Genomic DNA, 13,069 nt, shown 5'->3' with positions numbered 1-13,069 from the left:
TATGGGCATTTCAACATCCCGCAATGTGATCTTGTTAGGAGAGAAAGTTCCTGCTTGCAGCTTTCTGTATAGGCTGGTGTTCCTGAAGATGCGTGTGACATGCACCTTCCCAGACCACCCCACGTTGATATCAGTGAAACGCCCCTGGTGATCCACAAGCACCTGCAACACCATGGGAAAGTACCCCTTCCTATTGATGTACTCCATTGCAAGGTAGTCTGGTGCCAAAATTGGAATATGTGTGCTATTGCCCCTCCACAGTTTGGGAAACCCATTTTTGCAAAGCTGTCCACTATTTCACACACATTTCCCAGAGTCAGGGTCCTTCGTAGCAGAATACAATTTATTGCCTTGCACACTTGCATTAATGCTGCCCCAACAGTCAACTTCCCCACTCCAAATTGATTCGCGACTGACCGGTAGCAGTCTGGAGTCGTCAGCTTCCACACACTGATTGTCACATGCTTCTTTACTGAGAGGGCAGTTCTCATTCTGGTGTCCTTGTGCTGCAGGGCTGGGGCGAGCTCCACACACAGTTCCAGGAAGGCAAGTATCAGAGGGGTAGCCGTGTTAGTCTGAATCTGTAAAAAGCAACAGAGGGTCCTGTGGCACCTTTGAGACTAACAGAAGTATTGGGAGCATAAGCTTTTGTGGGTAAGAACCTCACTTCTTCAGATGCAAGTAATGGAAATCTCCAGAGGCAGGTATAAATCAGTGTGGAGATAACGAGGTTAGTTCAATCAGGGAGGGTGAGGTCCTCTGCTAGCAGTTGAGGTGTGAACACCAAGGGAGGAGAAACTGCTTCTGTAGTTGGATAGCCGTTCACAGTCTTTGTTTAATCCTGATCTGATGATGTCAAATTTGCAAATGAACTAGAGCTCAGCAGTTTCTCTTTGGAGTCTGGTCCTGAAGTTTTTTTGCTGTAAGATGGCTACCTTAACATCTGCTATTGTGTGGCCAGGGAGGTTGAAGTGTTCTCCTACAGGTTTTTGTGTATTGCCATTCCTGATATCTGACTTGTGTCCATTTATCCTTTTACGTAGTGACTGTCCAGTTTGGCCAATGTACATAGCAGAGGGGCATTGCTGGCACATGATGGCATATATAACATTGGTGGACGTGCAGGTCAATGAACCGGTGATGTTGTAGCTGATCTGGTTAGGTCCTGTGATGGTGTTGCTGGTGTAGATATGTGGGCAGAGTTGGCATCGAGGTTTCTTGCATGGGTTGGTTCCTGAGTTAGAGTTGTTATGGTGCAGTGTGTGGTTGCTGGTGAGAATATGCTTAAGGTTGGCGGGTTGTCTGTTGTTAGTATTATTATTATGGTGGCTGTGTTACCTAATGGTTTTTTTTTCTTTTATTTCTTTGCTCTATCTCCTCTCCCAACTCATCAGTTAGTTTCAAGAAAACAACAAAACCATTCCCCACTGAGCCTCAGGAGGGTAAGTGTGAAGAACAAGAGAGCTATCTATATTATGTTCTATGAATATCATAGGCACTTCAGTTAACCTGCTTGATATTATCCAGCCTGGCTGCAAGAAGCAGAATCAAAGGAGACTGTTAGGGGAAACAAACAAGAAATAGAACAATGGCAAAGAAAAGGTCCCATTAGAGAGAAACAGTGGGGAAGCTAATAATAAGAGAATGTCCACCTGTCTGGCTCCAACTCAGCTAGCAAGGTTTATTTTTCTCAGGCCCACATCTGGGATCAAAGGGGATATTAAACTCTTAAAGTCCCTGGCCTAGGAAGAAAGGGGGATTGAGCAGGCAGTAGAGGCTAGGGATGGATCTTTGACGGAGAGAGACAGAGAATGCTTCAGGAGCTGTCTGTCTTTCTCAGGAAAAGGGGTGTCTGAGCTGAGTGGAACTTACCCAAAACTCACAAGAAAAGAATAAAGTTTAGGTAAGACCCAGGTGTATAGGCCTTTTGTTGTTTTATCCCTTTTCTCTGCTTGTTATGTACCTTGGGATGAATAAATAGTGCTTTGATTTTGAAGAAGCCATTTCTGAGTCACTCACAAGCCCCTGAAGAAAAATGGTTTGCAGGTGCCAAGCCCACTTGGACCTGTTGTGTTAATGTGGTTGGGAAATAAGGGGGCTGCCACCCAGAGATCCAATCCCAGCGTGGCTGCTCGGTGGGACAGGTGAGAGGAAGACAGCCTGTCACCTAAAGGGTGCCCTAGAGGGACTAAAAGGGATCGAAAACACAGCTTGCCATTTAGCTGCAATAGTGCGTTTTCAGCTAAATTTTCAGAAGTGGCCTAAGATGTCTCAATTTGGACACCTATTAGTGGAGAGATCCCAAATCAGTGGCCGCTTTGCTCCATGGTGGCCTTCGTTTTTCTAAAGCTCTTTTTGGTTCTGTGTTACGTCCTGTTGGGTGACTCCATTTTCACATCCTACCATTTTTTTCTTATAGACCTGAAGAAAGAGTTGCAGGACTTCAGGAAAATGTTAAGGAAGCGGTGAGTGGCCCCGGGGCAGGACCAGTGTCATAAAAGAGCCTTGTTTAGCCTTTGTAGCAGGGGTGACTATCCACCCTTCACAGACCATCCAGGCAACACTACCTGCTTCTGCTTGCTTGGAGTCACCACATGGAAAGTGCTCTGCTACTGGCTCTGGGGCTGAGGTGCCAGTGCTCTCCAGTAGGAGGCATCTACAGGGTTGTGCTGCTGATACTGTCTTGTATCCCAAAGTTTGCCTTGAGGGATCTGTGTCTCTTCTGCTCCTGCATTTTAGCTCACACTGAACTTATTGGGGAAATGGCTGAAAAAGGGTACAGAGACACGTGGCATGTATCTCAACAGTAACACCTCTGGCCAATTAAGGAGCAGCATCAATGTGTCTCAGAAAGAGTCCCATCCGGTCTAGTCTTCATTTGCTGGTGGATATGACCTCCAGAAAGGGTGGGGATGAAGAATGAAAGAGGGGTAAATTAAGTTGCGGAGGGCAACAAAAATGATTAGGGGGCTGGTGCACATGACTTATGAGGGGAGGCTGAGGGAACTGGGATTGTTTAGTCTGCAGAAGAGAAGAATGAGGGAGAATTTGATAGCTGCTTTCAACTACCTGAAAGAGGGTTCCAAAGAGGATGGATCTAGACGGTTCTCACTGGTACCAGATGACAGAACAAGGAGTAATGGTCTCAAGTTGCAGAGGGGGAGGTTTAGGTTGGATATTAGGAAAAAAATTTTCACTAGGGGGGTGGTGAAGCACTGGAATGGGTTCCCTAGGGAGGTGGTGAAATCTCCTTCTTTAGAGGTTTTTAAGGTTTGGCTTGACAAAGCCCTGGCTGGGATCATTTAGCTGGGGATTGGTCCTGCTTTGAGCAGGGGGTTGGACTAGATGACCTTCTGAGGTCCCTTCCAACCCTGATATTCTATGCTTCTATGATTCTATAAGAGGAAAGAGGTGCTCCCTATTGCCTATCTAAACTCCCAGCGTTTCCTCCTGTGACTGTTCCTTAGAACTCCACTACCCACATAGAAGAAGGAAGTTGACATGGAACAGGTCTGGCAGTTGCTGCTGAATGCCGACAGGAAGGATTATGAGAAAATCTGTTTAAAGCGTGGGATTGTTGACTTCCGTGGGATGCCGAGGAAGCTTCAGCAGATGAAGAAGGACAGAGAGGACAAGCAACAACAGGTAAGACAAACCTTGAAAACCATTGGATTTCAATGAGACTTAAGCTCCTCAGGGCCTAAATCACTTTAGAAAATGGGATTTAAGCTCCTAAGTCCCTTAGATGCTTTTGAACATTTTACCCAAGGGCAGCAAAACATTAGTGGCAATACAACAAAGAAGGCTCAATTCCAGCCTGACCTGTGTGTAACTCCTGTAATTTCAGGGGACTTCACTTTGCAAGGGATTGGTGGAATTGGTACCAGGGAGCCCATTTTTTAAAACCTGGGTGCTGAATTTTGTATTGGGTGTCTGTGATGGATATTTGTGCACCTAAGTGCTGATTTACACACTCAAATGTAGAATTAGGTCAACCCATAGCGGCAACCGTATTTGAAAATTGGACCAATGGTGTTTGTTTTGTGTATGAGTGACCACGAGGCTGCTGGGTACTATCCAGCTTGCCTAAAGCAGCAAAAAGTGGAGGGCTAGTGCTGTTCCTTTTGCTACACTGATACAGTGGTGGGTAGAGTAGGTTCCACCCCATTTTGACAATCTCATGGCAGATCTACCAAAGCCAGCCCTATCATATACCATGTGCTTGTGTCTGTCCTTCACAGTATATCTACAGTGTCACAAACCTCAAACACATCAAGGTCAATAAGGAGGGGAGTGCTACATTCCATCTAGAGATGGACCTGAAAAATCCTGAGAGCAGAATTTACCTGTACAAGGTAAGGTGGGAGATGGAGTGGCTAGATCAAGCCATGCTGAGATTACAGTGGTCACTTAGATCTGACTCATAACATGCCCGATTCACTGTGCAGCAGCAGAGTGTGTAAGATTTGCTTTATAATGTGTCTCTCAATAGCAACCCCTTTAGTTGATTAGGGAGCATAATTGAAGTGGGAGTCCCATCCAGTTGTCCTCTGCTGGTGGATGTGGCATGAAATCTGAAGCGCAGAAGATGAAGGGGTTACAATAAAGATTCAAGTCCATCAGGGTCCTCCATGGAAATTCAAGAACCCCACAGGCAATAAATTGATGCCTGCCATCTCAAATCAGCAAATTCAGACTAGTCTCATTCATTTTGCTGGGCATTGTGTCCCTGTCTTCTTTCAAAGAAGGAAATTAAAAATTAGACCTAGTTACAGAAGTTCACAGCCATGGTCATTAGGTCACTGATGGTGCAGGTGATTTATGAACAGTAGGATGATCACATGGTGCTGAGTCCTCTTCCTCATTTCCTGCTGCTCCATTGCATTCAGAAACAGCTAAAAATACATTACAGATTTTTCTAATATGCCTTTCCTCTGTATGCAGTTTTTATAGCTGTTTTAGATACATTTATGCAGTGCCAGATGAACTCTCCGTGCAACGTGTATCAAAAAGAGATAACGGGATCTTTGGCTGTATGAACAAGGAGTGATGAGCAGCAGTGGCGTAGCCAGCTTCTAAAAGGAGGGGGAGCAAACATAAAAAAGGCGCCCACCCCTTGGCTCCTCCTCCGGCCGCACCGCCCCTCCCCCCCCATGGCTCCTCCGGCCCTGCCGTGCCACCCTCGTGGTCCGCCCCCTTGCTCCTCCAGCTGCGGCTGCTGGCCGCCATGCTGCGCCCCCCCGCTCCTCCGGCCGCGCCTGCCGCCCCCCCATGGCTGCCGGCCGTGCTGTGGGTCGCCAGCCTGCGCCCCCCCCCGCTCCTCCGGCCGTGCCTGCCACCCCCCCATGGCTACCGGCTGCGCTGCGGGCCGCCAGCCTGCGGGCCCCCCCCCCCACTCCTCCAGCCGCTTTTGGAAAGGCGGGGGAAGCAGCTGCTTCCCCTGCACCCCGCTAACTACGCTACTGGTGAGCAGTAGTAGCGAGGTGGGTTTACCTCTGTGTACTGCGCACATTTTTAACAGCGAGCGTGATTAACAATTGGAACAAACTACCAAAGGAAGTGGTGGATTCTCCGTTTCTTGAAGTCTTCAGATCAAGACTGCATGTCTTTCTGGACGATATGCTTAAGCCAAACACAAGTTACTGGACTCAACACAGCGATAACTGGGGAAATTCTCCGGCCTGTGTTATAGAGGAAGTCAGACTAGATGATCGAATGGTCCCTTCTGCCCTTAAACTCTGTGAAGCTATGAAACAAATGGGTGGGGAAGTGGTCCATGCAGCCACAAATGGTAGCAGAGATTGTGAGTAAAATCAAAAATTGGAGGGCAGTTTGATCACAAGCTATTCCATCCACATTAGGAGAGCGTCTAAGCACCCTGAGCATTTACATCTTCAAAGCTACAATGAGAAACTAATTAATTAAGCCTCAAAATGCCATGTGAATCAGGCAAATATTTTTTCCTCATTTAAGAGAGTTCTGTACAGGGCTCATTGTGAAGTCAGTTTTCATAAGCAATGAGCAGCAACTGCCCATTATCAGCAATAATAGGCTATAGGGCAGGGGTCGGCAACCTTTGGCACGCGGCTCGCCAGGGTAAGCACCCTGGCAGGTCGGGCCGGTTTGTTTACCTGCCGTGTCCGCAGGTTCAGCTGATCGCAGCTCCCACTGGCCGCGGTTCACCGCTCCAGGTCAATGGCGGCGAGCCACGTGCCAAAGGTTGCCGATCCCTGCTATAGGGCCAACAAACGTGGACAAAGGTGATCCAGTGGATAGAATGTTAGGAAAGTAGGGTTACCATACGTCCGGATTTCCCCGGACATGTCCGGCTTTTTGGTGCTCAAATCCCCGTCTGGGGGGAATTTCCAAAGAGCCGGACATGTCCGGGGAAATAGGGAGGCATAAGCCAGGGTCTGCCCAGCACGATCCGCCGGGTCCGCAGCGCAGCCCAGCTGCCCCAGCTACAATGCTCAGGCGGGAAACGGGGGGGGCTCGGGCTTCCCTCGCGGGCGGGGGCCCCCCGGCCACTGAGGGACCCTTCTTGTGGCCCCGTTGCCCCGCGCGGCTCGGAACCCGCCGACGCCGTGGGAGCTGTTTCCGCCGGGGAACGTGCTCGGCGGCGGCAGGAAGGAGGCTGTGGCCAGGGCTGCAGGGACCCGCGCCACCCTGGTCACCGCTGAGCGTCTGAAGCCCCTGCCAGGCAGAGGCTGCCAGGTGAGCGGGAGAGCAGGGCAGGGGGGGGGCGCAGAGGCTGCAGGGGCAGAGGGGTGTGGGGGCTGCAGGGCGAGTGGGGAGCAGGGGCTGCAGGGCGAGGAGGAGCAGGGCAGGCAGGGGCATAGAGGCTGCAGGGGCAGGGGATGCAGCTGGTACCAGCTCTCCTGATGTTCTGGTTCAGAGCCTGAAAGATAGAAGCTTGAAAACAAGTTAGCACAGTGCTTCCACCATGGCAGAACCTGCTTAGTTTCTGCCACAGTGTGTTTGGTACTTGGGGCTGCACAAATGCTAATTAAGTGGTGCATTTTTTGAGAGTGTAAATCCTCCCTTTCTCTCAGTAAAAGGGCGTTAACACTTTACCTAGAAAAAAATTTTTGGTTTAAAATCTCCAGCCATTTTGCCATGGCCTGGAGATCTGAGGCAGAAGCAGGCACTGTTGTTAACTGTTTCAATGGCATTTTAGCCCTGGGAGGAGGAATTTACCCAAATATCCCAAATATTCCCCTTCCCAATCTCCAGAGGGGTCCCAAAGGTCTGCCCCCTTCTGGGGTCTTAAATGTTTTTTCTCCTGATGTTACTGCTGCTGTAAGATTTGAGAGTGCTGTTTTAACTCTCTGTACCCAACCTGTTTTCCAGTTTCTTTATCTGTTGCTTGCCTGGGCCCGATTCTGCTTTTTCCAATAAACAGTTCCTTTCTATGGGCACAAGCCTTGTTCCATTACCAATTTAGCAAGGAGGGTGGGCTTTCCAACTAGCCCCCACCCTTCCTGGTCCCATTCCTTAAACATTTTCTTCAAAATTGTGAAATTACCACAATATTACTTACAAAAAAACAAAACAAACAAACATGAACCACACTACACTGCCCAAACTCCTATATTCTTCAGAGTTTGGTTTAACAGAATAAGATCTGTAGCTTATGTTTTTAACCCACTCTGGGCCAGAGGGAGAGAAGCTAAGCTTCCCTTTGTATTGCTCGGCCTTCTACCACTGAGGGTTCATACACCAAAAATAAAAACTCCTCCCAGAGGCAGAGCGAGAAACCCTAAGTTCTCCCCTTATGCTCAGTCATGCTACGACTGAGGGTGTATGCAGCTTTTTTTGAACATTTTTAAAAGCTTGTTCAAACTTTCCTCTCGCTCCTGATATCGTTCAGCGAGCGACACAGCCTAGATTTTGAAATCATAGCTTATATTTGTTATTTTTTTGCTACCTATCCGGAGGCCAGCAGGTTTGATTAACCAGATTGTATTATGCTAAGTTTACTTGGTGGTGTGCACACCAATGTTTACAATAACTGAGGCATTTTACCAATATTCCCCCTTTCGCAAACACGTGTAGAGGTCAAGCATAGGAGTTTATTACACACAGCGCTGGCGGAGTGTCACTTGGCTTATTAGGCTCAGAGACACTGTTAATTAATTGATTACAATAGAATATATAGATTTTTTATGGGCGGGGGAAAGTGACGGGGTAGGCAGTTCCACACCCCAGGATAGGTTTTGCAGCAAGACAAGATAGCACATTAGCCAATGGTTAAAAGGTTACATAATGTCTCCGCTCATGGTTTTAAGTTAGCAAATTAACATTTAATTAATACTTTGATACAAGGTTATTAGTATAAAATATATATATATATATATATATATATATATATATATATATATATATATATTGAATTTTGATTTGGGGTTCATAGGAATGGAGCAATTTTTTTAATTGTCTAACAGGTACGTTCCTAGGGGTTAAAGCAAAGAAACGGTGAAAAAATATGATAATACAGATTGTCTCCTTTATGTCTTAAGGCAGGGCATTGGTCCCTGGGAAAGGAGGTGGAAGGATGCCATATTTTATACTGACATGTGTCCATTTTTATAAATTCAAGGTTGGATCTGTGGGAAGACTGTTTTCCCTTTAGGAGAAACACAATAGGAACAGGGATTTTTTGTTTACTTTGAAACATTGGATGAAACATAATTATTTAGTTATTGTTTTAACATTTGGCATTTTTACTGATTAAGCATATTTTAGCAAAGGCAATGTTATTTTGTTTGTTTTGCTTTTTTTAGCTAATTACTATTTGCTAGGCCTTTGGTCTCCAGACCAAACTCTGGACTTTGGGTCTGAAAAAGATCTGGCACAATCCATATACCAGGTTGTTATATAAAATGCACATGGATTTTAACCGTTCATATCATTTTTTGTATTTAAAGTTATAAGTATTGGCTCTATACTGTCTGTATTTCAAACTTGTGCTATGCTTCTGGGTGACACACCAGACAATTTGGCATCAGCACTGCCTAGCCTGCTTGATGGCCCATTGAGGACCATCAGCTATACAATTGACCCATTGAGAGAAGGCAAATACACCTTATGACTCAGCAAGGCATGCAGGGACATGCCTATGGAGAGAACTTAAGGCTTCCAAGCCATGTGCTGGGCAACTTGTGTTTGAAACAAAGGAAGCACAGGCTGCCTGGCAAGAGATTATAAAATAGGGTTACCATATTTCCACAATCAAAAAAGAGGACACTGGGGGTGGGGGGGGGAGCCCCGCTCTAGCCCTGCCCCTGCCCTGCCCCACCCCATCCACTCCCTCCCACTTCCCACCCCCTGACTGCCCCCCTCAGAACCCCCAACCTCCCCGCTCCTTGTCCCCTGAGTGCCCCTCCTGGGACCCCTGCCACTAACTGCCCCCTAGGATCCCACCCCCTATCTAAGCCTCCCTGCTTCTTGTCCCCTGACTGCCTCCTCCTGAGAACCCCCCACCCTAACTGCCCCCCTAGGACCCTGACTGCCCTGACCCTTATCCACACCCCCACCCCATATTCACACCCCGCCCCCAGACAGACCCCCAGGACTCCCATGCCCTATCCAACTGCTCCCCGCCCCCTGACAGGACCCCCAGAACTCCCGACCCATCCAACCCGCTCTGCTCCCTGCCTGCCTTGACCCCTCTCCACACCCCTGCCCCCCTGACAGCCCCCCCAGAACTCCTGACCCATCCAACCCCCTCTGCTCCCTGTCCGACTGTCCGAAACCCTCTCCACACCCCTGCCCCCCTGACAGCCCCCCCCGAACTCCTGACCCATCCAACCTCCCCCCCGCTCCCTGTCCCCTGACTGCCCCCCTTCTCCAACTCCCCAGCCCCCTTACCGTGCCGCTCGGCTTAGAGCAAGGTGTCTGGCTCCGCCCCACCCCGCCCGAGCGGCGTGCTAAGGCTGCAGAGGGGGGGGAGGGGCTCTGGCTGCCGCTGCCAACCCCACCGCCGTGTTCCCTCACAGGCGCACAGACCCGCCCCCAGCGCTGCCGGGCGGCGTGCTAAGGCTGCAGAGGATGGGGGGAGCCGGGAAGGGGCTTTGGCTACTGAGGCCCCAATGCGAGCGGCGCTCGGCCACCCTATCAGCCGCTTTTCGCTCTTTAAATAGCCGACCGGGGGGGAAATCCCAGACATTTTTAGATTTTTAGAAATCCACCCCGGACGGCTATTTAAAGAGCGAAAAGCCGGACATGTCCGGGGAAATCCGGACGTATGGTAGCCCTACTATAAAAGGCAGCTGCATCTTCTCCATTTTGTCTTCAATCCTGCTTCTTATCTCTGGAGGAACTTCACTACAAACTGAAGCTCTGCACTAAGGACTGAATGACCCATCCTAGCTGGGGATGTACTCAGAGACTTAACTTAAGCCAGCAGTTTATTCCATCACTGCTACAAGCCTGAACCAAGAACTTTGCCATTGCTGTATGTAATTGATTCTGTTTAACCAATTTTAGCTCTCATCTATATTTCTTTCTTTTTATGAATAAACCTTTAGATTTTAGATTCTAAAGGATTGGCAACAGCATGATTTGTGGTTAAAATCTAATTGGTATATTGACATGGGTCTGGGGCTTGGTCTTTTGGGATTGGGAGAACCTTTTTTCTTTTACTGAGGTATTGGTTTTCATAACCATTTGTCCCCATAAGGAGTGGTGCTGGTGGTGACACTGGGAAACTGGAGTGTCTGAGGGAATTGCTTGATGATTTCTGGTTAGCCAGTGGACTGAAACTGAAGTCCTCTCTGTTTGGCTGGTTTGGTGTACCTTAATAGTGAAGGAACCTCAGCCTTGGGCTGTGACTTCCCCGCTCTAAGCAATTTGTCCTGAATTGATACTCTCAGTAGTGTCCCGCCCATAGGCTGCATTGTTACAGTGGGTGGAGTGTTGTAGTGACTTTGTTGAAGAAAGTGCATTTTAGTCGTGAATGTTTAAAAAAAATTAAATTAGACAGTCTATATGGCTTTATAAAAACATGATAATAAGTGAATATAATGTAACTGGAATAGTTTTATAAAAACATGATAATAAGTGAATACAAGGTAATTGGAATATGCCTCATGCAAAAGGTCTCTTGTAAGGTATCATTACAAAGCTTATAATCTACTGTGTGTGATCATCCTATTTGTATAAATGTACCATGTACCACTCTTGTATCTAAAACTAGAAATATAACTCTGAGGGTCTATTGTAATTGTGTAAAGTGTGGGCCATTAATGGTGGTTTGGAATCTTGATGACTCCCATTAACCAGAACCATTGTCTGCAGATGGCTGTGTTTTACCTGTAAGTCTTTCTGTATATGTGTGTGCTGGCAAGTGGGTAATGAAGTCTTGCAGTGACATGTGATCATGTCACCTGAACTGGAATTCATCTTTAACCTGGTGCTTTTCCAGTGGGGGGGGGGAGGGAACCCAGAGGGCCAAAGGGTTCCCACCTATGCAAAAGATATATAAAGGGGTGGAAGAGAACAAGGAGAGAGAAGAGCCATCATGAAAAATCCAATAGGTACCACCTAAGCTGGAACAAGAGCTGTACCAGGGGAAAGAATTGTGCCCAGGCCTGGAAGGTGTCCAGTCTGAGGAAAAAACTTACTGAAGCATCTCTAAGGGTGAGATTATCTGTATTTAGTTTGATTAGACATAGATTTGCACATTTTATTTTATTTTGCTTGGTGACTTACTTTGTTCTGTCTGTTACTACTTGGAACCACTTAAATCTTACTTTCTATATTTAATAAAATCACTTTTTACTTAATACATACTCTGAGTTAATTAATAATACCTGGGGGAGCAAACAGCTGTGCATATCTCTCTATCAGTGTTATAGAGGGCGAACAATTTATGAGTTTACTCTGCATAAGCTTTATGCAGGGTAAAACGGATTTATTTGGGTTTAGACCCCATTGGGAGTTGGGCATCTGAGTGCTAAAGACAAGCACACTTCTGTGAGCTGTTTTCAGGTAAACCTGCAGCTTTGGGGCAAGTAATTCAGACCCTGGGTTTGTGTTGGAGCAGATGGGAATGTCTGGCTCAGCAAGAGAGGGTTCTGGAGTCCTGAGCTGGCAGGGAAAACAGGGATAGAAGTAGTCTTGGCACATCGGTTGGCAGCTCTCAGGGGGAGTTCTGTGATCCAACCCATCACACTTTCCTTTTTGGGAATAGCACTAGATTCTGTTCCAGGTTATAAAGGAATAAATTACTATAATGAAGAGATACTGCAGAGTTTAATTAACAGTGAGGAAAAATGGTCTAAGCAAGCCACAGTGAGACATTAGAACTTACATTTACCAAAGGAAGAGATGAGCAAATACAGAGGGCTTTGCAGAGAGCAGGTGTTATGTGTACCGTAGGAATATCATAAATGCTTACAAATTTGGGCAGTGCCGGCTAGAAAGGCTTACAAAGTGCTCCAGTTGGGCAGAACTACATGCAGCTCAGACATCGGGGATCTCAGGTTCTGGGAAAGGATTGTTAATATCCAATGCTGGCACCCGCAGCAAGTACTTGGTTTTATGGATCTCTGGAAAGTCTCTCTCTGTCATTCCTATTTCCCACTTGTGAAAATCCGGTGCGGCCTTCAGCCATAAGTCTTCCATGGGGCCTTTTGCAGTGAACCACCACTCCTAGGGAAAACAAAAGGGAAACGAGATGCCAGAATGAGACTGGATCTTCAGAGACAGCATTTCCAAGATGGTCAGGAAGGGGAGAAGTCTGACAAGAGCCCCCTATTCTTGCTATTGATCGCTATCTATCCCACACTGCCCCACCAGCAAGCCAGGGAACAAATGGATTACGAAAGTTGCAATTTGACCCTTGGTTCCCAGCTGGCTTTGGGGAAGGAAGTATTCTGCATCACGCCTAAACCAGGCACAGATCTCTTCCCCTTCCATGCTGGCTCAGCACTGCTGGCTGGTGTGTTGGATTCCCTGCTCCTATGTAGGAAGGGAAGTAGGACCCCATTGAAACTACTCAGCTCCCCATGTTGTGACCCACGATACAGATAGCCCACACAGGGATGTTGAGGCCCCTTAAGCCCCC

General features: G+C 47.5%; 1 protein-coding gene across 1 annotated transcript in view; it reads right to left on the bottom strand.

Moving 5' to 3' along the window:
* Positions 1-12,465: 12,465 nt before the first annotated feature.
* LOC128836134 (adenylate cyclase type 10-like) overlaps positions 12,466-13,069 on the bottom strand; it is a 72,234-nt gene continuing 71,630 nt past the window's right edge. The window contains exon 34 of the mRNA XM_054026151.1: positions 12,466-12,654. Within this exon, the coding sequence (XP_053882126.1) occupies positions 12,466-12,654 (189 nt within the window). The remainder of the gene's footprint in view (positions 12,655-13,069) is intronic.

Source organism: Malaclemys terrapin, chromosome 4 (assembly GCF_027887155.1).
Source record: "Malaclemys terrapin pileata isolate rMalTer1 chromosome 4, rMalTer1.hap1, whole genome shotgun sequence".
NCBI classification, from domain to species: domain Eukaryota; kingdom Metazoa; phylum Chordata; order Testudines; family Emydidae; genus Malaclemys; species Malaclemys terrapin.
This window is presented reverse-complemented; position numbering and strand designations above follow the sequence as displayed.